The sequence below is a fragment of the Rhinoraja longicauda genome, chromosome 10 (genome assembly GCF_053455715.1).
Source record: "Rhinoraja longicauda isolate Sanriku21f chromosome 10, sRhiLon1.1, whole genome shotgun sequence".
Lineage (NCBI taxonomy): Eukaryota > Metazoa > Chordata > Chondrichthyes > Rajiformes > Arhynchobatidae > Rhinoraja > Rhinoraja longicauda.
Window position 1 is genome coordinate 3,792,980 of NC_135962.1, and position 27,643 is coordinate 3,820,622.

Consider the following 27,643-nt stretch of genomic DNA (forward strand, 5'->3'; position numbering starts at 1 on the left):
GACCCATCTCTGGAGGATGTGGAATGGTGATATTTCAAACCTTGACTGTTCTTCAGATGTTTGGTGCAATGAGTGGGCCCTTTATTATTGCTTTTGTAATTCCTTTGAATAGCATTCATATGAATTCTGCTCCAGTTATTTGCTTATAATTGTGACCTCTTTGCTTTCTGTGTTAATGGTCATTTGTAATCTTGTTCAGCTTTCCATCAGAGTGGACACAACAGTGGGGTTATTCACAGTGGCATTTACTACACGCCAGGATCTCTAAAGGCCAAACTCTGTGTGCGTGGTGCTGAACTAAGCTATGCTTATTTTGACAAGAAAGGTATCCCTTACAAAAGATGTGGTAAAGTAAGTACCTTACGGCTATACAAAAGTAATTTAATATTTTGTTTGTCTTTGTTAGTTAGAACAGCTAATTTAACATTGCAGGATTGGCACTTGATGTAGGGAATACTGTTCTCCAGTTTTAGAAGATAGAGTTGATCTCTTGAAACTCACAGAATTCTTAGAGGACCTGACAGGGTAAGAAGAACGACACAAAATGCTGGAGTAACTCAGCGGGCGGGACAGGCAGCATCTCTGGAGAGAAGGAATGGGTGATGTTTCGGGTTGAGACCCTTCTTCAGACTCGAGAAGAACGTTCCCCTGTCTGAGGAGGTTCAGAATAAGGGATAGGGGACTGAAATAAGGAACATTTCTTCCTCGGGGAGTGAATCTTTGGAATTCTTTATGCGGAGAGCAATACAGCATTGAAATGGGTCCTTCTCCAGCACTCTGTTTTGTTTCATTCTAGAAGCATGCTACCTGTGAATTTGCCAGCTTAATCTATCAATCATAGACTTTCATAAATGCTCTCGTTAAATGTCCAAAGGTTCCACCTGTGGTGCTTCCAAATAAGTGAATTAAACCTCATGGTTCAGGGATATATTTTTATCAGAATGTGCACTAGCTGCACAGGTGATTTAAGTTTCTCAGTTTAGTTTAGAGGGAAACAGGCATTTTAGTTTAGCATGGAAGCAGGCTGTTCAGCCCACCAAGTCCACACGTTAGTCCTACACACTGGGGGCAATTTATATATGCCAATTAACCTACAAACACAAACGGTTTTGGGATGTGGGAGGAAACCAGGGCACCCAGAGGAAGCCCACAGAGAGAACATGCAGACTCCACGCAGGCAGCACCGAGGTCAGGGTCACACTCGAGTCTCTGGAACTGTTAGGCAGCAACTCCAACAACAACGCCACTGTACTGCCAGAAGTTTCTAATTGGAGTTCTTCACTAACATCAAAGACATCTTTTTTTCTGGTTGTCTTAAAGCAAGAGTTAATGTCCAAAAGATGTAAATGTATGTACATTTATTAATTTCTTGAAATAAAGTATTGAAAATTCAATCTGCGTTTCTTTCAAATTGTTTTTGGAAAAGCTAGGTGACTTTCTCTCAAGAGGATTTTCCCTTCTACGGCCTTTTTTCACGCAGGCCTTTTTTATGTGCTCAGAATGCACAAATGTGATTGAAACCTTGGACTATTGTAAAAATAACAATTTACCATACAGTATTTTTAATGGGGGGGGGGGGGGGGGAGAGAACAATTTGAGTTCTTCAATTAAAACCTTTCTGAAGATACTTAAAAATAGCAAAATACAATATTGTGCACATATTTAAAATGAGTATACTTTTTAATCTTGTTTAAAAATTTGGATAGTGTAATTCAAAGAGAAAGATCAATCTTTATGGTGGAAATTAATCTTAGGCAATTTTGGTTAACTAGAAAAATTTATGTTCTGAAATAGATGTGTGATATCAGGAAGTCATTTGTGTTCAGAAGTACATAAGATGTTGGAACTGTTCGCCTAAATGTCAAGTTTCTTCCTGAAAGATGGTTTTTTTTTTGTTTTCATCACAATCTTTTGTTTTTGCAACAATTCTGTATGTGACTCTGTCAAACACTCAACCTGATTTTGTTTATAATCCTGTTCCGTAACATCCCCCTGCCTAAGTCTCTCTGGTTTAGTTTAGAGATACAGTGCGAAAACAGGCCCTTCGGCCCACCGAGTCCACACCGACCAGCGATCCCCGGATGCTAACACTATCCTACACAAACTAGGAACAATTTTACATTTTATATCAAGCCAATTAACCCACAAACCTGTAGATCTTTTTAGTGAGGAAACCGAAGTTCTCGGAGTAAACCCATGCAGGTCACAGGGAGAATGTACAAACTTTGTACAGACAAGCATCCGTAGTCAGGATCGAACCTGGATCTCTGGCGCTGTAAGGCAATTGCTCTACCGCCACTGTGCAGATCTTGAAACTGTGCATCTGAAAATCATTCTTCTTTTCTCTCTTGGCCTCCAAGCTGCGCCTTTAATCTCCAGACATTTCAGCTTCGTCCCTGTGTTCTATTGGGTATGCTTCCAGAACAGAGCTCTGGTAACAACTGCCTCATTCGATGGAGGCATTGGGTTATTTATTCCTGTACAGTAATGGTATTCTCTTGATGGCGAGGAATGGAAGTTTTGATCTGTAGACAGACACAAAATGCTGGATTTACTCAGCAGGACAGGCTGCATCTCTGGAGAGAAGGAGTTTCGAGTCGAGGCCCTTCTTCAGACAGTTCTGAACTGTCCTGGATTTGTGCCAGGTTAGGGAAAAAATGTACAGAAGCAAAGTGCAGACCAAGAAGGTGATAAAAAGATTGAAGATCAGGCATTCTGAGAATGGACAGTGGTGGGCAAAGACATTGGAGAAAAGATCAGGGAAAGAAGAATTGAATACCAACAAAAGGAATATTAGTAAACAACAGAGTAATTTTTTTAAATTTTTATTACAGTGCCAAATTACCTGTCGCTTTGCCTGCACAAAGCAAAACCGATATGGTTGTCCAAACAGACAGAAGGGTCTCGACCCGAAACGTCACCCATTCCTTCTCTCCCGAGATGCTGCCTGACCTGCTGAGTTACTCCAGCATTTTGTGAATAAATCAGTCAGAAGAATCTGCTCTGCCCAAGAATACCCAGACATTGCTGCTGCATCTGACAAACTGGTTGCTGCCTTACAGCGCCAGAGACCCTGGCTCCATCCTGGCCGCTGGTGCTGTCTTTACAGAGTTTGTACGTTCCCTCTGTGACCGCGTGGGTTTTCTCTCGGTGCTCAAGTTCCCTCCCACATTCCAAAGACGCACAGGTCTGTAGGCTAATTGGCTTGGTATAAATTTAAATTGTCCCTAGTGTGTGTAGGGTAGTGTTAACGTGCAGGGGTCGCTGGTCGGCACGGACTCGGTGGGCCGAAGGGCATGTTTCCGAGCTGTATCTCTAAACTAAACTAAACTAAACTAAACTCCATCCTGTAGGCTCAGTTGCACTGTCAGTGATTCACGATGTGATGCACTGTTCCAATATATATCTTGGAAGCACACAATTTTAGCTTGCAAACATCTATCACATACTGGTGTAAGTCAAGGCAAGTTTATTGTCACGTGCGCAAGTTTGATCAGGTACAATATTGTTTCCAGCAGCTGTAATGTGTACATAGTGTTCGACAGCGCAAAAATATAAATTATACATAAATAAATCACACTAATTCTACAAGACAGTGTAAAGACAAGTCTGTGAGAAAACTATACATTAGTGCAAAATAGTGCACACCAGTGAGTATGTGCAAATTAGTGATACCAGTGTACTATGTTTACATACAGTGTACTATGATTACATATTCTGTTGTGTTGCTGCAAGTAAGAATTTCATTGTTCTGTCTGGGACTCACGACAATGAAACACTCTTGACTCCTGAAAACAATTTAAAAAAAACAAATCCATGGTAGTGCAAAAGGTGGTGATTTGTGTTGTGTTGTTGCGGTAGGATTGTGCAGGCAGTGCCACGTGGTGGAGCCAGCTGGGCCTGCTGCTCGTTCAGCCTCTTGTGTTCCTGTGTGTTGGAATTGCTGTAGCAGGCCATGGTGCAACCGGTCAGGATACTTTCCCCAGTGGAGCATTTGGTGACACGCTGAATCTCTTCAAACTTACGGGAAATCGGAGGCACTTCTTTGTAATCGCATCTCTGCTTCGGGAAACTGGTGATGGCGCACATTAACTGCAGCCTGCCAGACAGCCTTGATCCACTGCAGTTTGTCTACCATCGCAACAGATCCACAGCAGATGCCATCTCCCTACGACCACTCTGAAACATCCAGATAAGAAGGACGCCCATGTCAGACTTATCTTTGTTGAGTAAAGCACTGCCTTCAACACCAAAATACCATCAAAACATTCTTGACTTTCTGACCCATAGATCACAATCGGCGAGGATGGGCAACAATAGATCTTAAAGACAATAGACAATAGAAATAGGTGCAGGATGAGGCCATTCGGCCCTTCGAGCCAGCACCGCCATTCAATGTGATCATGGCTGATCATTCTCAATCAGTACCCCGTTCCTGCCTTCTCCCCATACCCCCTGATTCCGCTATCCTTAAGAGCTCTATCTAGCTCTCTCTTGAATGCATTCAGAGAATTGGCCTCCACTCCCTAATCATTCTCCACACTGGTGCCCTGCAACGATGTGTTCTCAATCTTTTCTGTTCTCTTCTTATCTTCATGATTGTGTAGCCATATTTGGCTCTACCTCCATCTGTAACTTTGCGGATGACACCACTGTGGTGGGCTGGATCGTGAACATTGATGAGATGGAGGCAGGAAGGAGATAGAGAGCCGAGTAAGATAGTGTGAGGGCAGCGACCTCTCCCTCAGTGTCAGCACGATGAACAAGCTAGTTATTAACTTCAGCAATCATGGTGACGCGTGTGCCCCGATCAGCATCTATGGTGCTGCGGTGGTAATGGTGAAAAGAGCTTCAAGTTCCTAGACATCAATATTTCCAGCAATCTGTCCAGGACCAACTACATTGAGACTTCGGACAAATAAGCATATCAATCAGGAGACGAAGGAAGTTTGGCATATCTCCAATAACTCTTACCAACTTCTACAGATGCATGGCAGAAAACATCCTGTTGAGTTACATCACAGCATGGTTTGGAAGCGGCTCTGCCCAAGACTGGAATAGACAATAGGTGCAGGAGTGGCTGATCATTCACAATCAGTACCCCGTTCCTGCCCTCTCCCCATACCCCCTGACCGCTATCCTTAAGAGCTCTATCTAGCTCTCTCTTGAAAGCATCCAGAGAATTGGCCTCCACTGCCTTCTGAGGCAGAGAATTCCACAGATTTCCAAAGAAATTGCAGAGAGTTGTCCATCAGACAGAGCAGACTCCCCACCATCAACTCCATGTGCAATTCATACCGGTTTGGGCAAGCAGCCAACATAATCAAAGATCTTTTTCACTGGTCATACCTCCTCCTCCCCGCTTCCATCAGGCGGAAGATGCAAATGCTTGAAAGTGCATACCGCCAGACTCGGGAACAGCTTCTTCCCTGATATTATCAAACTATTGAGCAGTTGTACATAGTAGTTGTAGTTCCAATCTTCCAATTTACCTCACTCTGGACCTTGTACTTTTTTAATCCTGTAATTGTAACACCACAATGCTGCAAAACTATTCTGCACTCTGGCATTTTTCTCTGTTGTGCTTGTGTATGGCTAGATCGTGCTCATGTATAGCATTGTCTGAATTAATTGGATAGCACACAAACAAAAGCTTTCACTGTATCTCCTTACTTGGAAAACTCCAAGTTTTCGCAGTATCTCCAGATTTGGGGAAGAACATTCTTGCTATTGAGGACGTGCAGCGTAGGTTCACTAGGTTAATTCCTGGAATGGTGGGACTGTCGTATGTTGAAAGACTGGAGCAACTGGGCTTGTATACACTGGAATTTAGAAGGATGAGAGGGGATCTTATTGAAACATATAAGATTATTAAGGGATTGGGCATGTTAGAGGCAGGAAACGTGTTCCCAATGTTGGGGGAGTCCAGAACCAGGGACCACAGTTTAAGAATAAGGGGTAGACCATTTAGAACTGAGATGAGGAAAAACTTTTTCAGTCAGAGAGTTATAAATCTGTGGAATTCTCTGCCTCAGAAGGCAGTGGAGGCCAATTCTCTGAATGCATTCAAGAGAGAGCTAGATAGAGCTCTTAAGGATAGCGGAGTCAGGGGGTATGGGGAGAAGGCAGGAACGGGGTACCGATTGAGAATGATCAGCCATGATCATATTGAATGGTGGTGCTGGCTCGAAGGGCCGAATGGCCTCCTCCTGCACCTATTGTCTATTGTCTTGGTACACACGACAATAATAAACCAATACCAATCCACACGGATGATGAAGTTTAGGTTCGAGGTACAAAGTGGGGTATGGAGGCCGAGATCTTGGAGGGGATGTTTGAGGGGATGAATGGATGATAGGGATGGACGGCAGCCTGATGCATTTGCACCAGTTATCCAGATGGTCAAAAGTAGAGTGGAAGCCACTGAGATAACATCTTCTGTTGACCTGTCATGGCTGTCTCAATCCCAAGAGTGCAGAATGAGGAATCTCCACCAGAATTGCATTTGCAATGCAGTGTTTTCCATGTACTGAACTACATACAGTATGAAAGATAGATAGGCTTTTTGAGAATCTTTCTCGTTGCCAGTTCAATCGTCCTGATTTCACACAGCAAAGGCAAAGTTTGACAAGTTAAAATCCAAGTAGTATTGCCTATGAGAGAAGCCAAGTAGTTCTAGTTCAGTAAATGTGGTTGATGCGCCCAATGCGCCCAGGAGATGCAACACCTGTCCCTTTACCTCCCCCCTCAACTCCACCCAAGGACCCAAACAGTCTTTCCAGGTGAGACAGAGGTTCACCTGCACCTCCTCCAACCTCATCTATTGTATCCACTGCTCTAGATGTCAACTTATTTACATCGGCGAAACCAAATGCAGGCTCGGCGATCGTTTCGCTCAACACCTTCGCTCAGACTGCCTTAACCAACCTGATCTCCCGGTGGCTGAGCACTTCAACTCCTCCTCCCACTCCTAATCTGACCTTTCTGTTATGGGTCTCCTCCAGTGCCATAGTGAGGCCCACCGGAAATTGGAGGAACAGCACCTCATATTTCGCTTGGGCAGCTTGCAGCCCAGCGGTATGAACATTGACTTCTCCAACTTTAGATAGTTACTCTGTCCCTCTCTTCCCCTCGCCCTTCCCAGTTCTCCCTCTATCTTCCTCTCTCCACCTATATCCTTCCTTTGTCCCACCCCCTGACATCAGTCTGAAGAAGGGTCTCGACCCGAAACGTCACCCATTCCTTCTCTCCTGAGATACTGCCTGACCTGCTGAGTTACTCCAGCATTTTGTGAATAAATGCCTTCGATTTGTACCAGCATCTGCAGTTATTTTCTAACACTAAATAATATTACTGATCGTTGTATATTTATTTGCTGTCGCTGCATTAATGGGCCTGTTAAGCTGCAACTGGTGAAGAGTTCATTGTTCTGTTCCCACTACGTATGACAACTAAACATTCTTGACTTTTGGCAAGAGCCATTGAAGCTTGGTGCAGCAAAACAATAAATGACCATACAATGAGACGCAAAGTAGAAAAGAGGTTCAGGAATATTTAGCAGTCAAATCATCCAACCAATTGATGGAACAAAATTAATAAAGCTCAGTGCATGATGTGAGAGAAAGTCATAAACTGATGAGTCACAAGTATGTGCAAGCAAAGGAGAGGTGACCCTTATATGAGCAAAGAGGTCCTTTTGCCGTTGTACAGGGCCCTAGTGAGACCACACCTGGAGTACTGTGTGCAGTTTTGGTCTCCAAATTTGAGGAAGGATATTCTTGCTATTGAGGGCATGCAGCGTAGGTTTACTAGGTTAATTCCCGGAATGGCGGGACTGTCGTATGTTGAAAGACTGGAGTGACTAGGCTTGTATACACTGGAATTTAGAAGGATTGGAGGGGATCTTATTGAAATATATATGATTATTAAGGGGTTGGACACGTTAGAGGCAGGAAACATGTTCCCAATGTTGGGGGAGTCCAGAACCAGGGGCCACAGTTTAAGAATAAGGGGTAGGCCGTTTAGAATGGAGATGAGCAAAAATCTTTTCAGTCAGAGAGTTGTGAATCTGTGGAATTCTCTGCCTCAGAAGGCAGTGGAGGCCAATTCTCTGAATGCATTCAAGAGAGAGCTAGATAGAGCTCTTAAGGATAGCGTAGTCAGGGGGTATGGGGGGAAGGCAGGAACGGGGTACTGATTGAGAATGATCAGCCATGATCACCATGAATGGTGGTGCTGGCTCGAAGGGCCGAATGGCCTACTCCTGCACCTATAGTCTAATGTCTAATGTCCCCTAGATTTAGCAAGGACTGCAGAAACACGGGCTTCCACCCTCCAGAGGTGTGCAAAGTCATCAGAATATCTTACTTTAAAATGAAATGTGCATTAAAAGGGTTGAGTTTAAATTAATAAAAGGTTTTGGATTAATAAGAAATTGTTTTTATCTAAAGAATAAATCAACATGTAAAGTTAAGAGAAAATTGCCGAATCTTGTTTCGGATGCAATCCTTGATTGGTAGCTTTCATTTTTATTGCAGCTTATTGTTGCTGTTGAACAAGAGGAAGTTGCCAGGTTAAAAGTTCTGTTTGAACGTGGAAAGCAGAACAATGCCCCGGGCCTGAGACTGATCGATTCCAAGGAGATCCAAGAACGAGAGCCCCACTGTAGGGTAATGGTTTCATCATGTTTTAATTTCGTCCGAATTTCATCTTTACTCAATGTGGTATCCACATCCCTGTTGTACTTCGTGGTCCGGTACCTGTTGTACCTTTAGTGACTCTGGACGGACCACAAGTACACGTGTATAAAAGGTTACAATGCTGGAGCTCAACTCCAGGCTGTTTATTCCGTGGTCATCTGGATCCAGAGTGACCACCCAATCACACCAACCTCTTATATACGCATTCCTGCACATGCAAACAAAGTAGTCCTTGGGATACACAAAGTAGTCCCAGCAATATCACAACATCCCCCTTGTTTTATAAAAGAAATATATATATATATATATACTAGCAAAGCGGGCCCGTTGGGCCCGTCCCCACACCCCCCATTCTCTCCTCCCCCAGCCCCACTCTTACTCTCCAAGTGTGCCCGTTGGGCCCGTCCTCCTGATCTGTGTCTGTCAAGTGACCACTATAAGTGTGCCCGTTCAAAGCGGGCCCGTTGGGCCCGACCCCACACCCCCCCATTCTCTCCTCCCCCAGCCCCACTCTTACTCTCCAAGTGTGCCCGTTGGGCCCGTCCTCCTGATCTGTGTCTGTCAAGTGACCACTATAACTGTCTTTTTTTTTCTTCTTCCTAATCAGATGTGCAGCACTTTGGTCAACGTGGGTTGTTTTTAAATGTGCTATACAAATAAAACTGACTTGACTTGACTTGACTTGACTTGCAATAACAAAAAAGACTACTTGGAAACTTTTCGAAACAATGTAGCCGTCACAAGCTGAAGACTGAATCTGCACCGCAGCGCCCCCCTGAAAAGGGGGGGGGGGCAGCGCTTTAAAACCTCTGTAACTTAAAAAGTAAATGAACATATCACGGCCGATCGTTCGGGAGGTTGGCGATTAAGGCGGTGCGAAAACCGTCGCGTCACGGTTGACCGTTTTGCCGCAATCGCTGTTACGAATAAATCGAATAAATATACACACGATATATTCAGGTCAAACCCAAAAAAAAAATATATATATATTCACAAGATCTGAGTTTTAATAGTATACTAGAAGAAGTGTGCCCGTTGGGCCCGTCCTCGTAGGGTTTCCATTGTAACCGGGAGGGGAGTGGGGGTAGGGAAGGGGGAGGGAGGGAGTAGGGAGGTGTGGAGGGGGGAGGGGAGGGGGAGGGAGGGGGGGAGGGGAGGGAGGAAGGGAGGGAGGGAGAGGTGAGGGAAGGGGGTAGGGGGGAGGGGGAGGGGGGAAGGGGAGGGAGGGGGGAAGGGGAGGGGGAGGGAGGGGGGGAGGGAGAAGGGAGTGAGGGGGGAGGGAGGGGGACCTCCCCTTTTCCCAGTACCCCTCTTTCCCCATTGGGCCCGTGCTCGTAGGGTTTCCATTGTAACCGGGAGGAGGGGAGGGAGGGGAGGGGGAGGGAGGGAGGAGGGAGGTGTGGAGGGAGGAGGGGAGGGGAGGGGGAGGGGAGGGGGGGAGGGGGGAAGGGGGAGGAGGGAGGGAGAGGGGAGGGAGGGGGGTAGGGGGGAGGTAAGGGGGAGTGAGGGGGGAGGGAGGGAGGGGGATCTCCCCTTTTCCCAGTACCCCTCTTTCCCCGTTGGGCCCGTCCCTGTAGGGTTTCCATTGTAACCGGGAGGGGTGGAGGGATGGTGGAAGGAGGGGGGAGGGGGAGAGGGATGGAATGGTGGAGGGAGGGGGGAGGGAGTGGGGGAGGGTGGGATGGAGGGAAGGAGGGAGGGGGGGAGTTAGGGGCTGAGTGGTGATGGAGGTTGGGATTGAGGGGGGGAGGGAGGGGGGGAGGGAGTGGGGATGGAGGTGGGAAGGAGGGGGGAGGAAGGGGTTGATGGGGGAAGTGGGACCTCCCCTTTTCCCAGTACCCCTCTTTCCCCCACCACCAAGCCCCCTCCGCAACGACCCCTGTTGTCCCCAGTCCCCATTCACAGACCCCCCCCCCATTCTCTCTCTCCCCATACACACTCTCAGTGCTTTTTTCGAAACACTTGCCCCGGTGGCCCACGAGCATATGGGCCCAATGCTGATCTGTGTATGTTAAGTGACTTGCAATAAAAAAATATACTTTAAAAAGAGATAAGTGCTTTTTAAGTGCTTGTTTTGAAACATTCGCGGTCACATAGTGCTTCTCACTGTAGCACCCATCTCAAGTGTGCCCGTTGGGCCCGTCCTCGTAGGGTTTCCATTGTAACCGGGAGGAGGGGAGGGAGGGAAGGGGGAGGGAGAGAGGTGTGGAGGGAGGAGGGGAGGGGGAGGGAGGGGGTAGGGGAGGGGAGGGGGGGAAGGGGAGGGGGGAAGGGGGGAGGGAGAGAGGGGGAGGGGGAGGGAGAGAGGGGGAGGGGGAGGGAGGGGGAGGGGAAGGGCGGAGGGAGGGGGACCTCCCCTTTTCCCAGTACCCCTCTTTCCCCATTGTGCCCGTCCTCGTAGGGTTTACATTGTAACCGGGAACCGGGAGAAGGGGAGGGAGGGAAGGGGGAGGGGGGGAGGAGGGAGGTGTGGAGGGAGGAGGGGAGGGGGAAGGGGGAAGGGGAGTGGGGGGAGGGAAGGGGGAGGGGAGGGGAGGGTGGAAGGGGAGGGCGGAAAGGGGGGGAGGGGGGAAAGGGGGGAGGGGGGAGGGGGGAGGGAGAGAGGGGGAGGGTGGAAAGAGCATCCCTCTCCCCATCAGAACTGCCCCCTCCATCGACTCCTTTAAGTCCATGCTCAAAACCTATTTCTACTCCCTAGCGTTTGAGGCTCATTGAGGAGGCGCTAATCAGATGTACAGCACTTTGGTCAACGTGGGTTGTTTTTAAATGTGCTGTACAAATAAAATGGACTTGACTTGACAGCTCTTCGCAACAATGTAGCACAGGGGCATTGTGACGTCACACGCTGAATACCGCTGGGGGGGGGGGGAAGGGGGGTCAGCTCGAGTCCATCTCACAGGGGCATTGTGACATCACAATCCGCACCGCAGCGCCCCCCTTCTGTCAAAACTTCGATAAATCAGGGGGGGCAGCACTTTTAAACCTCTGTAACTTAAAAAATATGCGTCCGAATTAAATAAAAATATAATTTTCCAGCAGCGAACCGCATGCTGATTAAGGTGGTACAAAAATCGTGGCGCTACGGTTCACCGTTTTGCCGGAATTGCCGTCTTCAGCCGACATCAGTGGGATATATATATATAGATACAAGATCTGAGTTTTAATAGTATACTAGACCAAGTGGGCCCGTTGGGCCCGTCCTCGTAGGGTTTCCATTGTAACCGGGAGGCGGGGAGGGAGGGGGGAGGGAGGGGGGAGGGGGACCACCTGTTTTCCCAGTACCCCTCTTTCCCCGTTGTGGGATGGGAGGGGGGAGGGGAGGGGAGGGGGAGGGAGAGGGGAGGGAGGGGGTAGGGGGAGGGAGGGGAGGGGGGAAGGGGGAGGGGGAGGGAAGGGGGGAGGGAGGAGGACCTCCCCTTTTCCCAGTACCCCTCTTTCCCCGTTGTGCCCGTCCTTGTAGGGTTTCCATTGTAACCGGGAGGCAGGGAGGAGTGGAGGGAGGAGGGGAGGGGGAGGGAGGGGGGAGGGGAGGGGGAGGAGAGGGGGGAGAGGGGAGGGAAGGGGGTAGGGGTGGAGGGGGGAGGGAGGGGGGAGGGGGACCACCTGTTTTCCCAGTACCCCTCTTTCCCCGTTGTGCCCGTCCTCGTAGGGTTTCCATTGTAACCGGGAGGCGGGGAGGGAGGGGGAGGGAGGGAGGAGGGATGTGTGGAGGGAGGAGGGGAGGGAAAGGGGGGGAGGGGAGGGGGGAAGGGGGGAGGGGAGGGGGGAAGGGGGGAGGGAGGGGGGGAGGGAGGGGGGAAGGGGGGAGGATGGGGAACTCCCCTTTTCCCAGTACCCCTCTTTCCCCGTTGGGCCCGTCCTCGTAGGGTTTCCATTGTAACCGGGAGGAGGGGAGGGAGGGAAGGGGGAGGGAGGGAGGTGTGGAGGGAGGAGGGAGGTACCACGTAAAGACCCAACCAATCGGGCGCTAACAGGGAGGGTGAAACCCAATGAAAAAAACCGCGTTTTTACTTTAAAATAAGTTCTTTGTTGAAAAGGAAATAAACTTATCTATAGAGCAGCAGCTTTTTTAAAATAAATAAAATCAAACTTAATGAAAATCACATTCCTCATTTAAAATAAATGTCTTTGTTATAAATGAAATCAAACAGCGGGAGAGGCGACGGCGACTACACTTCCGCTTCGGGAGAGGAGGGGGGGGAGAGGAGGGGGGAGAGGAGGGGGGGAGGGGGGAGAGGAGGAGGGGGGGGAGGAGGGGGGGGGGAGGAGGGGAGGAGAGGGGGGAGAGGAGAGGGGGAGAGGAGAGGGGGGAGAGGAGAGGGGGGAGAGGAGAGGGGGGAGAGGAGAGGGGGGGAGAGGAGAGGGGGGAGAGGAGAGGGGGGAGAGGAGGGGGGGGAGGAAGGGGGCAGAGGTGGGGGGAAGGGGAGGGAGAGGGGAGGGGGTGGGAGGGAGGGGGGAGGGGGGAGGGGGACCTCCCCTTTTCCCAGTACCCCTCTTTCCCCGTTGGGCCCGTCCTCGTAGGGTTTCCATTGTAACCGGGAGGAGGGGAGGGAGGGAAGGGGGGGAGGGAGGGAGGAGGGAGGGGAGGGAGGGAGGAGGGAGGTGTGGAGGGAGGAGGGGAGGGGGAGGGAGGGGGGGAGGGGAGGGAGGGGGGGAGGGGAGGGGGGAAGGGGGGGAGGGGAGGAGGGGAGGGGGGAAGGGGGGGAGGGGGGGAGTGAGGGGGTAGGGGTGAGGGGGGAGGAGGGGGGAGGGAGGGAGGGGGGAGGGAGGGGGGAGGGAGAGGGGAGGGGGGGTAGGGGGGGAGGGGGAGGGAGGGGGAGGGAGGGGGGATGGGAGGGGGAAGGGGGGGAGGGAGGGGAAGGGGGGGAGGGAGGGGGCTCTCCCCTTTTCCCAGTACCACTCTTTCCCCGTTGGGCCCGTCCTCGTAGGGATTCCATTGTAACCGGGAGGAGGGGAGGGAGGGAAGGGGGAGGGAGGAGGGGAGGGAGGGGGAAGGGGAGGGCGGAAAGGGGGGGGAGGGGGGAAAGGGGGGAGGGGGAGGGGGGAGGGAGAGGGGAAGGGGGGGAGGGGGAGGGAGGGGGGAGGTAGGGGAGGGAGGAGGGAGGAGGGGAGGGAGGGGGAAGGGGAGGGCGGAATGGGGGGGAGGGGGAAAGGGGGGAGGGGGGAAGGGGGGAGGGAGAGGGGAAGGGGGGAGGGGGAGGGAGGGGGAGGTAGGGGAGGGGGATGGGGGAAGGGGGAGGGAGGGGCACAGGGGCATTGTGACGTCACACGCTGAATACCACGGGGGGGGGGAAGGGGGGTCTGCTCGAGTTCATCTCACAGGGGCATTGTGACATCACAATGAAGAATAAATCCGCAGCGCAGCGCCCCCCTTCTGTCAAAACTTCGATAAATCAGGGGGGGCAGCACTTTTAACCTCTGTAACTTAAAAAGTATGCGTCCGAATTAAATAAAAATATCATTTTTCCAGCAGCGAACCGCATGCTGATTAAGGCGGTATAAAATTCGTGGCGCTACGGTTCACCGTTTTGCCGGAATTGCCGTATTCAGCCGACATCAGTGGAATATATATATATATATTCAAGAAGTGAGTTTTAATAGTATATAGACTAGACCAAGTGGGCCCGTTGGGCCCGTCCTCGTAGGGTTTCCATTGTAACCGGGAGGCGGGGAGGGAGGGGGGAGGGAGGGGGGAGGGGGACCACCTGTTTTCCCAGTACCCCTCTTTCCCCGTTGTGGGATGGGAGGGGGGAGGGGAGGGGAGGGGGAGGGAGAGGGGAGGGAGGGGGTAGGGGGAGGGAGGGGAGGGAGGGGAGGGGGAAGGGGGAGGGGGGAGGGAAGGGGGGGAGGGAGGAGGACCTCCCCTTTTCCCAGTACCCCTCTTTCCCCGTTGTGCCCGTCCTTGTAGGGTTTCCATTGTAACCGGGAGGCGGGAGGGAGGGGGGAGGGAGGGAGGAGTGGAGGGAGGAGAGGGGAGGGGGAGGGAGGGGGGGAGGGGAGGGGGAGGAGAGGGGGGAAAGGGGGAGGGAAGGGGGTAGGGGTGGAGGGGGGAGGGAGGGGGGAGGGGGACCACCTGTTTTCCCAGTACCCCTCTTTCCCGTTGTGCCCGTCCTCGTAGGGTTTCCATTGTAACCGGGAGGCGGGGAGGGAGGGGGAGGGAGGGAGGAGGGAGGTGTGGAGGGAGGAGGGGAGGGAAAGGGGGGGATGGGAGGGGTGAAGGGTGGAGGTGGAGGGAGGGGGGAGGGAGGGGGGAAGGGGGGAGGATGGGGGCCGTCCTCGTAGGGTTTCCATTGTAACCGGGTGGGGAGGAAAGGGGGAGGGTTGGGGGAGGGAAGGGGGAGGGAGGAGGGGAGGGAGGGGGGGAGGGGAGGGAGGGGGGTAGGGGGGAGGGAGGAGGGGGGGAGAGGGGGGGATGGGAGGGGGGAGGGGAGGAGGGAAGGGAGGAGGGAAGGGAGGAGGGAAGGGGGGGAGGGAGAGGGGAGGGAGGGGGACCTCCCCTTTTCCCAGTACCCCTCTTTCCCGTTGGGCCCGTCCTCGTAGGGTTTCCATTGTAACCGGGAGGAGGGGAGGGCGGGAAGGGGGAGGGAGGGAGGAGGGAGGTGTGGAGGGAGGAGGGGAGGGGAGGGAGGGGGAGGGGAGGGAGGGGGTAGGGGGGAGGGGGAGGGAGGGGAGGGAGAGGGGAGGGGACGGGGAAGGGGGGAGTGAGGGGGACCTCCCCTTTTCCAGTACTCCTCTTTCCCCGTTGGGCCCGTCCTCGTAGGGTTTCAATTGTAACCGGGAGGGGGGGGAGGGAGGGTGGAAGGAGGGGGGAGAGGGATGGAAGGGTGGAGGGAGGGGGGGAGGGATTGGGGAGGGAGGGATGGAGGGAAGGAGGGAGGGGGGAGTTAGGGGGGAGGGGGGAGGGAGTTGGGGAGGGAGGGGGAGGAGGGGGGGAGGGAGTGGGGATGGAGGTGGGAAGGAGGGGGGATGAAGGGGTTGAGGGGGGAAGGGGGACCTACCCTTTTCCAGTACCCCTCTTTCCCCGTTGGGCCCGTCCTCATAGGGTTTCCATTGTAACCGGGAGGGGGGGAGGGAGGGAGGAGGGAGGTGTGGAGGGAGGAGGGGAGGGGGAAGGAGGGGGGGAGGGGAGGGGGGAAGGGGAGGGGGGAAGGAGGGAGGGGGTAGGGGGGAGGGGAGGGAGGGGGATCTCCCCTTTTCCCAGTACCCCTCTTTCCCCGTTGGGCCCGTCCCCGTAGGGTTCCATTGTAACCGGGAGGGGGGAGGGAGGGTGGGAGGAGGGGGGAGGGGGAGAGGGATGGAAGGGTGGAGGGAGGGGGGGAGGGAGTGGGGGAGGGTGGGATGGAGGGAAGGAGGGAGGGGGGGGAGAGGAGGGGGGGAGAGGAGGAGGGGGGGAGGAGGGGGGGAGGAGGGGGGGAGGAGGGGGGGAGGAGGGGGGGAGGAGGGGGGAAGGAGGGGGAAGGAGGGGGGAAGGAGGGGGGAGAGGAGAGGGGGGAGAGGAGAGGGGGGGAGAGGAGAGGGGGGAGGGGAGAGGAGAGGGGAGAGGAAAGAGTGGAGGGGGAGAGGAGAGGGGGGAGAGGAGAGGGGAGAGGGAGAGAGGAGAGGAGAGAGGGAGAGGGGGGGGAGAGAGGAGAGGTGTCTATTTTACTTTAAAATAAACAGCAATCTTTGTTGAAAAAGAAATTAATCTTATCTATAGAGCAGAAGCGGGAGAGGCGACGGCGACTACACTTCCCGGCGGTCAGCGCTGCGGGGGAAGGGAGGGAGGGAGGGATGAGGTAGGGGAGGAGAGGAGAGTGGGGGGAGGGAGGGGGAGGGGGGGAGAGGGGAGGAGAGGGGGAGGGAGGTGTAAGGGAGGGGGGAAGGGGGGGGAGGGGGGAGAGGAGAGGGGAGGGGAGAGGAGAGGGGGAGAGGAGAGGGGGGGAGAGGAGAGGGGGGGAGAGGAGAGGGGGGAGAGGAGAGGGGGGGAGAGGAGGAGGGGGGGAGAGGAGAGGGGGGGAGAGGAGAGGGGGGGAGAGGGAGGGGGGGAGAGGAGGGGGGAGGTGGGAGGGAAGGGGGAGGGGTGGGGGGAAGGGGGGGGAAGGGTGGAGGGAGAGGGGAGGAGGGGGTAGGGGGAGGGGGAGGGGAGGGGAGTGGGAGGGGAGGGGGGGAGGGGGGAAGGGGGAGGGAGAGGGGAGGGAGGCGGGTAGGGGGGAGGGGGAGGGGGAGGGGAGGGGGGAGGGGAGGGGAGGGGGGAAGGGGAGAGGGAGGGGGACCTCCCCTTTTCCCAGTACCCCTCTTTCCCCGTTGGGCCCGTCCTCGTAGTGTTTCCATTGTAACCGGGAGGAGGGGAGGGAGGGAAGGGGAGGGAGGGAGGAGGAGGGGGAAGTGGAGGGGGGAAGGGGGGAGGGAGAGGGAGGGAGGGGAGGGAGGGGGGTGGGGAGGGGAGGGGGGTGGGGGGGGGAGGGGGGTGGGGAGGGAGGGGGGTGGGGGGGGGGGAGGGGGTGGGGAGGGAGGGGGGGTGGGGGGGGAGGAGGGGGGGCCCGTCCCCGTAGGGTTTCCATTGTAACCGGGAGGGGGGGAGGAGGGTGGAAAGAGCATCCCTCTCCCCATCAGAACTGCCCCTCCATCGACTCCTTTAAGTCCAGGCTCAAAACCTATTTCTCCTCCCTAGCGTTTGAGGCTCATTGAGGAGGCGCTGTGAACTGTTTGTGTGCTATTGTATGTTTCATTTTTTTCCTTAGTACCTAATCAGATGTACAGCACTTTGGTCAACGTGGGTTGTTTTTAAATGTGCTATACAAATAAAATTGACTTGACTTGACAGCCTTTCGCAACAATGTAGCATTGTGACCGTCACACGCTGAATACCGGGGGGGGGGGGGGGGGGGGGGGGGGGGGGGGGGGAAGGGGGGGGGTCAGCTCGAGTTCATCTCACAGGGGCATTGTGACATCACAATGAAGCACCGCAGCGGCCCCCCTTCTGTCAAAACTTCGATAAATGAGGGGGGGGGCAGCACAGTTAGACCTCTGTAACTTAAAAAATATGCGTCCGAATTAAATAAAAACATCATTTTCCAGCAGCGAACCGCATGCTGATTAAGGGCGGTACAAAAAATCGTGGCGCTACGGTTCACCGTTTTGCCGGAATTGCCGTATTCAGCCGACATCAGTGGAATATATATATATTCAAGATCTGAGTTTTAATAGTATATAGATAGATATATATATATATAGATAGATAGATAGATATATATATATATATATATATGTAACAACAAACTCTAAACACAAACTTTTTTTGAAACACCATAAAACATTAACAAATATCAACGGTAACGTGCAGGTTCCTTACTGGCACGTCCCGAGCGTGTCACATAATCCCCATCATCATTACGGGCCGGTCGTTCCTCCACTTCACATTGGGTCTCAGCCCTATCGCTGTCTGGGGGGGACACAATGGGGACCAACCCTGGCTTCTCCAGTGGAATATCTCTCAACTGCACTCGATTCCTCCTGAACCGGATTTCCATTCGGCGTCTCAATAATGTAAGACCTTGACTGGGGTTCGTCGCAGACCGATCTCACTTCTGCTGGAACCCAGACCTGATTCGCTTTATCCAGAACCCGGACCTTCTGTCCAGCGTGCAATGGCAACAAGTCATGTCTCTTGACCGAACTGTCAAACTGTGCCTTCATATTCTGCTTACGCTCCTCAAGTCGCTCAAAGGTCCTCTGCCCTTCGTATGCCTTGTTCATGTCAAGGTTCGTGGGGAGAGGCGTCCGAATCTGTCTTCCAAACATCATCTCCGCCGTGACGGTAACTTGGAATTAATCGGTGTAGTGCACAAGTTGAGTAAAGCTGCTGCTACACTCTGTCCCGTTGCCAAGGACTTCTTAATAACAGACTTCACCGTTCGTACCATGCGCTCAGCCAGCCCATTCGACTGAGGGTACCTAGGCGAGGACGTTGTATGGGTGATTCCCCATTGCTTGCACATGGACTGGAAAGCTTCACCCACAAATTGTGGACCATTGTCGGAGATGATCTCCGTCGGTGCTCCTAGCAGACCAAACATTGCAGTCACCATATTAGCAACCATGGCACTCGTGGTGCTAGTCAGTCGGTTCACCACCGGAAACTTGGAATGGTAATCCACCATGACAAGATATTGAACGTTGTCAATTTCAAACATGTCCATTGCTATTTTGGTCCAAGGTGACAGGTATCTCATGTGGCATGAGTGTTTCCCTCATTTGCTCTGGCATGTGCATCTGGCACGGACTACACCTTCGGACAAGGTCATCAATGTGTTGGTTCATGTTGGCCAATAGACCATTTGTCTCGCTAGAAGTCTCGTCTTCTCAATGCCTTGGTGGCCAACATGAAGTTGCTGCAAGACATCCTGTCTCATCGACTCAGGAATGACTACTTGCCGTCCTTTGAAAATGGCCCCATTTGACATGCCCAACTCATCTCGAAAAGGCCAGTAGGGCCGCAGGTCGGTAGGTGTCTCCTGTAGGGTCGCCGGCCATCCGGAATGGACATACTGCATAACCCTATGCAGTATAGGGTCACGACAAGTTTCTGTCTGCAGCTCCACCCTTTTGAGTTTGCCGAAGTGTATCAAGTCGAGATCTGGTGTGTCCTTGATGTTGTCGAAGAAGATGCTCTCTACATGTACATCGAGATCTATGCTCTCTGTCTTCTCCGGATTGGGCAGCCTGCTGAGAGTGTCAGCAATGATCATCTCAGCCCCAGGTCTGTGCTCTATGGTGAAGTTGTATCCTTGCACCTTGATGAGCAACCGCTGCAGTCGGGGTGGGGCACTCGTGAGTGGTTTGCCGCAGATAGTGACAAGAGGCTTGTGATCAGTCAGCACCTTAAAATCCCGCCCAAATAGGTACGTGTGAAACCTTGTGATGCCAAAAACCAAGGCAAGGGTCTCGCGTTCAATATTGGAGTAGTTGGACTGGCATGAAGACAGTGCCTTCGAAGCGTACGCAACAGGCCGTCCTTCCTGCGAAAGGCATGCTCCCACTCCTTTCATTGACGCATCTACCTCAAGGGTGACAGGAGCATCAGGGCGATAGTACATCAGGACAGATTCCTCCTGTATGCAGCTCTTCAGGTTACAGAACGCCGTTTGGTGGTCTTCTTGCCACAAGAATGGGACATCTTTCTTCAGCAAATCCCTCAAAATGGCGACCAGGTCAGCATACTTTGGGATGTAGGGCGATAAAAAATTCATCATCCCCAGGAACCATTGTAAATCTTCCTTATCTTGTGGTGTTGGCATCTTATGAATGTCCTGCACCTTACCAAGATCTGGCCGAATGCCTGTGTCTGAATACATTGTCCCGAAGAAGTTGATGGAGTTAGCCTTCACTACGCACTTAGCACTGTTGAAAGCTAGTCCTTCCCGGGACGCTGCCTCTAACAGCTTCTGTAGATTATAATCATGTTCTTGCGCTGTGGATCCCACTATGACAATATCATCCGCAATGCAGACGCATCCAGGAACCTGTTCTATGATCGTGTCCATACGCTGCTGGAATATATCCTGACTCACCGACAAACCGAAAGGCAACCTCCTATAGCAATACCTGCCAAAAGGCGTGCGGAACGTGGTAAGTTCCTGGCTAGCCTCATCAAGTCGGACAGACCAATAACCCGCTTTAGCATCGAGTTTGGAGAACAATTTCCCATTGGCAAAAGCCGGATTGATCTCCTCAAGTGTCTGGATCTTGTGTGGGCAACGTTTGAGACTTGCATTCAAACGCTTCGGGTCTAGGCATACCCTGATTGACCCATCCTTCTTAACGGAGGTGGTTATTGAACTGCACCAGTCCGTATGGTGAGTCACCTTTCGGATGACTCCATCATCCTCCATCTTGCCCAACTCAGCCCGCAACTTGTCTTTCAGATGGATACTACATTTCCTTGGCGCATCAATGTGTGGTGTGGCCTCCTCCTTGAGATGAAGGGTGGCTGGCCCCTTGAAGTTGCCAATCCGATCAAACTGATTAGGCTACCTCTTCATTAGGTCCCCCACCGAGTTGAAACTGTCTTGCTCCTTCCGAGCGTCTGATGGGTGCTCCTCTGTTCCCATAGCATGTATCGTGACAACCTGAAGTTGCTTAATACCTGGGAGGCCTATGACAGCGGATCCTGCCACGTCTACCACGAAAAATTCCTGAGGACACCACATCGACCCCTGGTATCGGCACGAAACGGATATAGTTCCAACACACATGATTTCCGTCCCATTATATGCTGTCAGACGGACTTTGCATGGTCGTAGGTGCTGCTTGTATTTGTCATTGGGATACATGCCTCGTATGATCCGAAGGGGAAGAGTATTTCCTCCAGCCCCGGTGTCTATCTTCACCTTGAGTCGATGTTGCCCCTTCATTGACGGGCATTTGATGTTCAACACCGCAAATGCCTCATCACCTATTGGAGGCATCCTGTCCATACCTGAAATGGTGATATTATGGAAATACATATCCGATCCTTCCTCTTGACTGTCACAGCACGATGCATCACCGTCATGGGACTGCTGCTGCACCTCGTCAACTCGCTTATATTTGCCCCTGGACCATTTAGATGGGCGCACAGGATCCACTTTATACCTACAGCATTTTGCCCAATGCCCTTTCTTGCCACACTTCTTGCATGTGTCGCGATACGCCGGGCATTGCCTGGGCTTATGAAACAAATCACAGTAGCCACAAGGGTTTTGTCTCTCATCCTGCGACTTCTGTTTCGTCGACCCTCGTGTCTTGACAGCATCAATATGGCTAGACCCAGGCACTAAATTTGCAATGCACTGTCTGCCCGCTGCAATGGCCTCATACTGCCTGCCTAACGTAAGCACCTTTGGAATGGTGTGACCTGCAAGCTTCTGTAGAAGCTCTCGCTGTAGACCTTCATGGGGCATGGGCGTGATTACCAACTCCATGACTCTGTCAGTGAGCTCATGCTCCGTGAAGTCACACTGGAGACTTTTTTCGCGACACCGGGTCACAAACTGAGCAAGCAACTCCCCCGGCTTCTGGCGATACCGCATCAACTCCAACCTGTGGACCCTGAAATTTACCTTCGTCCTCAGCTGGTCCTCAAAAAATGCCCATATGCACTCCGGTTTGCTCCGATCCTCCACACTCAGACCTGACGCATTCAAACGACGAAGTCCTTCCACTCCCAAAGCGATTTTTATCTTCGTGGCCTGCTTAGATTCCGAAGCGATTTCTAAGTCTTCCAGGCACAGTTGCAACCTTTCCTTGAACAGGGAGAACTCATTGGGGATGTCCAGCACTTGCCAGTTCATTTCAGGTAACCGAGACATGTTATTTGCACTATATGGCGGAAACACGGTAACTTGAACAATTACAAACAAAACCAAAACAACCGTATCACAGGACCCCAACCCTTGCTATCAGCAAATCTATAGCACTATATGCACTCACAGAAATAAACATACATATACCATAGTATCAAATGCAAACAGTAATCTTGCAGTATTACACACATATAAGCACACAAAGCAATGTCCAAATCTTCCCTTCAAGAAGCAGACTGGCCGTGTAGATCAGCGTAGCGTAGGCCCTAGATGGGTGAAGGTCGCTGCTCCACTGCGATGATCTGCTTCGCAACGATGGGCCCGCAACGATGGGCCCGCAGCGATGGGCTCGCAACGATGGGCCCGCAACGATGGGCTCGCAACGATGGGCTCACAACGATGGGCCCGCAAAGATTGGCTCGCAATGATGGGCTCGCAACGATGGGCTCGCAACGATGGGCTCGCAACGATGGGCCCGCAACGATGGGCTCGCAACGATGGGCTCGCAACGATGGGCCCGCAACGATGGGCTCACAACGATGGGCTCGCAACGATGCAGCTCCCAGGTGCTGTAACCGCGGTGCGATCGGGCCTCGGCTGCGGTGCGCGTTGGCCCCGCCCACAGGTGCTCCCGGACGCTGCCGCTCAGTCGACGCGTGCTGCCGCTGCCTCGGGCCCAGGGCCTTCCCGACTCACCGGTCGCCGCGTCTGGGTAAGGATGCAGTGCCTCGGCCTTACCGGTCGTCGCGCCTCCGTGGGTTGTCGGTCCCTCCGGTCGCCGAACTCCCCCGCGATGTCGGGTCTCACCAGTCTCTGCACTCCCCCACGATGCCGGGTCTCACCGGACTCTGCACTCCCCCGCGATGTCGGGTCCCGCGATGTCGGTGACGGTGTCGTCGTCGGTGTGGGCCTTCACACACCTCCCTCAGCAGCTTACAACGTCCCGTCGGCAGCTCAGCGCTGACTACAGATCAGGTAAGTGCACATACACGGTTGGCCCTGTCGAGAGGCAATCCAGCGTCCCGTACGAGCTGGAAACTACTTTTTATTTCTGTTTCTTTCCCCTAGGGCACTAGTTTAATTATTTACGTAGTATAATTTTCACCAAAAAAAAAAATCATCATTTTAAAAAAATCTTGTTTTAAATTATTTTTTTTATGACTTGTGAACCTTTTCCGCTTGGGTTTCTCTTTACCTTTCTAGGCAAATCACCAAACCGCTGCCACCATGTTGTACTTCGTGGTCCGGTACCTGTTGTACCTTTAGTGACTCTGGACGGACCACAAGTACACGTGTATAAAAGGTTACAATGCTGGAGCTCAACTCCAGGCTGTTTATTCCGTGGTCATCTGGATCCAGAGTGACCACCCAATCACACCAACCTCTTATATACGCATTCCTGCACATGCAAACAAAGTAGTCCTTGGGATACACAAAGTAGTCCCAGCAATATCACAACAATCCCGAGTGATGGAAACACCTGCCCCTTTACCTCCCCCCTCGACTCCATCCAAGGACCCAAACTGTCTTTCCAGGTGAGGCAGAGGTTCACCTGCACCTCCGCCAACCTCATCTATTGTATCCATTGTTCCAAATGTCATCTTCTCTACATCAGCGAGACCAAACGCAGGCTCGGCGATCGTTTCGCTCAACACCTTCGCACAGTCCGCTTTAACCAACCTAATCTCCCGGTGGCTGAGCACTTCAACTCCCACTCCCAGTCTGACCTTTCTGTCAGGGGCCTCCTCCAGTGTCATAGTGAGGCCCACCGCAAATTGGAGGAACAGCACCTCATATTTCGCTTGGGCACCTTACCACCCAGCGGTATGAACATTGACTTCTCCAACTTTAGATAGTTCCTCTGTCCCTCTCTTCCCCGCCCTTCCCAGTTCTCCCTCTATCTTCCTGTCTCCACCTATATCCTTTCTTTGTCCCGCCCCCCCTGACATCAGTCTGAAGAAGGGTCTCGACCCGAACCGTCACCCATTCCTTCTCTCCAGCGATGCTGCCTGACCCGCTGAGTTTCTCCAGCATTTTGTGATACCTTCGATTTGTACCAGCATCTGCAGTTATTTTCCTAGACAAGTACGGAGATAATTTCTTCGATAGCATCGTGGTTAAATCCATAAGGGCAACAATCAGCACCCCGTCCCTGCCTTCTCCCCATACCCCCTGACTCCGCTATCCTTAAGAGCTCTATCTAGCTCTCTCTTGAATGCATTCAGAGAATTGGCCTCCACTGCCTTCTGAGGCAGAGAATTCCACAGATTCACAACTCTCTGACTGAAGTTTTTCCTCATCTCAGTTCTAAATGGCCTACCCCTTATTCTTAAACTGTGGCCCTTGTTCTGGACTCCCCCAGAATTGGGAACATGTTTCCTGCCTCTAACGTGTCCAACCCCTTAATAATCATATGTTTCGATAAGATCTCCTCTCATCCTTCTAAATTCCAGTGTATACAAGCCTAGTCGCTCCAGTCTTTCAACATATGACAGTCCCGCCATTCCGGGAATTAACCTAGTAAACCTACGCTGCACGCCCTCGATAGCAAGAATATCCTTCCTCAAATTTGGAGACCAAAACTGCACACAGTACTCCAGGTGCAGTCTCACTAGGGCCCTGTACAACTGCATAAGGACCTCTTTGCTCCTATACTCAACTCCTCCTGTTATGAAGGCCAACATTCCATTGGCTTTCTTCACTGCCTGCTGTACCTGCATGCTTCCTTTCAGTGACTGATGCACTAGGACACCCAGATCTCGTTGTACGTCCCCTTTTCCTAACTTGACACCATTCAGATAATAATCTGCTTTCCTATTCTTACCACCAAAGTGGATAACCTCACAATTATCCACATTAAGCTGCATCTGCCATGCATCCGCCCACTCACACAACCTGTCCAAGTCACCCTGCAACCTCATAGCATCTTCCTCACAGTTCACACTACCACCCAGCTTTGTATCATCTGCAAATTTGCTAATGGTACTTTTAATCCCTTCATCCAAGTCATTAATGTATATTGTAAATAGCTGCGGTCCCAGCACCGAGCCTTGCGGTACCCCACTAGTCACTGCCTGCCATTCTGAAAGGGACCCATTTATCCCCACTCTTTGCTTTCTGTCTGCCAACCAATTTTCTATTCATGTCAGAACCCTACCCCCAATACCATGTGCTCTAATTTTGCCCACTAATCTCCTATGTGGGACCTTGTCGAAGGCTTTCTGAAAGTCAAGGTACACCACATCCACCGACTCTCCCCTGTCAATTTTCCTAGTTACATCCTCAAAAAATTCCAGAAGATTAGTCAAGCATGATTTCCCCTTCGTAAATCCATGCTGACCCGGAACGATCCTGTTACTGCTATCCAAATGCTCCGCAATTTTGTCTTTTATAATTGACTCCAGCATCTTCCCCACCAATGATGTCAGACTAACTGGTCTATAATTTCCCGTTTTCACTCTCCCTCCTTTCTTAAAAGGTGGGACAACATTAGCTACCCTCCAATCCACAGGAACTGATCCTGAATCTATAGAACATTGGAAAATGATCACCAATGCGTCCACAATTGCTAGAGCCACCTCCTTAAGTACCCTGAGATGCAGACCATCAGGCCCTGGGAATTTATCAGCCTTCAGTCCCATCAGTCTACCCAATACCATTTCCTGCCTAATGTGAATTTCCTTCAGTTCCTCCGTCACCCTAGGATCTCTGGCCACTAGAACATCTGGGAGATTGTTTGTATCTTCCTTAGTGAAGACAGATCCAAGGTACTGGTTCAACTCGTCTGCCATTTCCTTGTTCCCCATAATAAATTCCCCTGTTTCTGTCTTCAAGGGACCCACATTTGCCTTAACTATTCTTTTCCTCTTCACATACCTAAAAAAGCTTTTACTATACTCCTTTATATTATTGGCTAGCTTACCCTCGTGCCTCATCTTTTCTCCCCGTATTGCCTTTTTAGTTATCTTCTGTTGCTCTTTAAAAGAGTCCCAATCCTCTGGCTTCCCACTTTTCTTTGCCATGTTATACTTCTCTTTTATTTTTATGCTGTCCTAGACTTCCCTTGTCAGCCACGGGTGCCTCTTACTCCCCTTAGAATCTTTCCTCCTCTTTGGGATAAATTGATCCTGCAACTTCTGCATTATTCCCAGGAATACCTGCCATTGCTGTTCCACCGTCTTCCGTGCTAGGGCCTCCTTCCAGTCAAATCTGGCCAGCTCTTGCCTCATGCCCCATACAGTGTGGAAACAGGCCCTTAGGCCCACCGAGTCCATACCGACCAGCAGTCCCCGCATATTACGTTACCCCGACACACACTAGGGACAATTTACATTTATACATTCTTCAGACAGAAGAAAGGTCTCGACCCGAAACATCACTCATTCCTTCTCTCCTGAGATGCTGCCTGACCTGCTGAGTTACTCCAGCATTTTGTGAATAAATACCTTCCATTATTATACTTTAATATTCTTCACATCTTTTTTTATCTTGGATCATTGCTCCTTTTTATTTCCCTCAGTACTTCCCACAGTATAATTGGAAACTGGTTTTGATTTTGTTTATCTTTAATATTAATTAGAATTTCAGATGTTTTATGAAATTGCACGTCAAAACTTACGCAAGCTCTGTGAGCTTTAAGTGAGCAAGGAATTTCAGTACATTCAGTGGTCTGATCTGATCAGATTGTTTTTTATCTTTGATATTTGCTCCTTTTTTATTTGATCTTCCCTCTGTATAATTGGAAACTGGTTTTGATTTTGTTTATCTTTAATATTAATTACAATTTCAGATGTTTTATGAAATTGCACATGGAACCCCGTGTAAGCTGACTGAGTTCTGGCGTCTAAAGCTTTCTGTTTCTTTCCTGAACCCTAGGGTTTGATGGCTTTGGATTCCCCAAACACAGGGATTGTAGATTGGAGAGCGGTGTCCCTGTCATATGCAAAAGATTTCAGTGAAATGGGTGGGAAGATAGAAACACAATTTGAAGTTACTGACTTCCAAACGACCAAAGAAAGTGCAGAGGGCCATTCAGGTGGTGAGTGCAACCTCATTGTGTTGTCATGAACAGGTTAAAATGTTTAAAATGTATACGATACAATATTACTTTATTTATCCCAGGAGGGAAAATGGTCTGCCAACAGTCGTAAAATAAATTTAAAGTGACATAGAAACATAGAAACATAGAAACATAGAAAATAGGTGCAGGAGTAGGCCATTCGGCCCTTCGAGCCTGCACCGCCATTCAATATGATCATGGCTGATCATCCAGCTCAGTATCCCGTACCTGCCTTCTCTCCATACCCCCTGATCCCTTTAGCCACAAGAGCCACATCTAACTCCCTCTTAAATATAGCCAATGAACTGGCCTCAACTACCTTCTGTGGCAGAGAATTCCACAGACTCACCACTCTCTGTGTGAAGAAATGTTTTCTCATCTCGGTCCTAAAAGACTTCCCCCTTATCCTTAAGCTGTGACCCCTGGTTCTGGACTTCTCCAACATCGGGAACAATCTTCCCGCATCTAGCCTGTCCAACCCCTTAAGAATTTTATATGTTTCAATAAGATCCCCCGGACGAGTGGAAAGTGCAGGATTGGGGATGTGCAAAGATGGGGGAGGG

General features: G+C 51.5%; 1 protein-coding gene across 1 annotated transcript in view; it reads left to right on the forward strand.

The window, feature by feature from the left end:
• l2hgdh (L-2-hydroxyglutarate dehydrogenase) overlaps positions 1-27,643 on the forward strand; it is a 62,051-nt gene that overhangs the window by 9,661 nt on the left and 24,747 nt on the right. Inside the window, exons 3-5 of the mRNA XM_078406076.1 lie at positions 200-351; positions 8,538-8,669; positions 26,897-27,059. Of these exons, the coding sequence (XP_078262202.1) occupies positions 200-351; positions 8,538-8,669; positions 26,897-27,059 (447 nt within the window). The remainder of the gene's footprint in view (positions 1-199; positions 352-8,537; positions 8,670-26,896; positions 27,060-27,643) is intronic.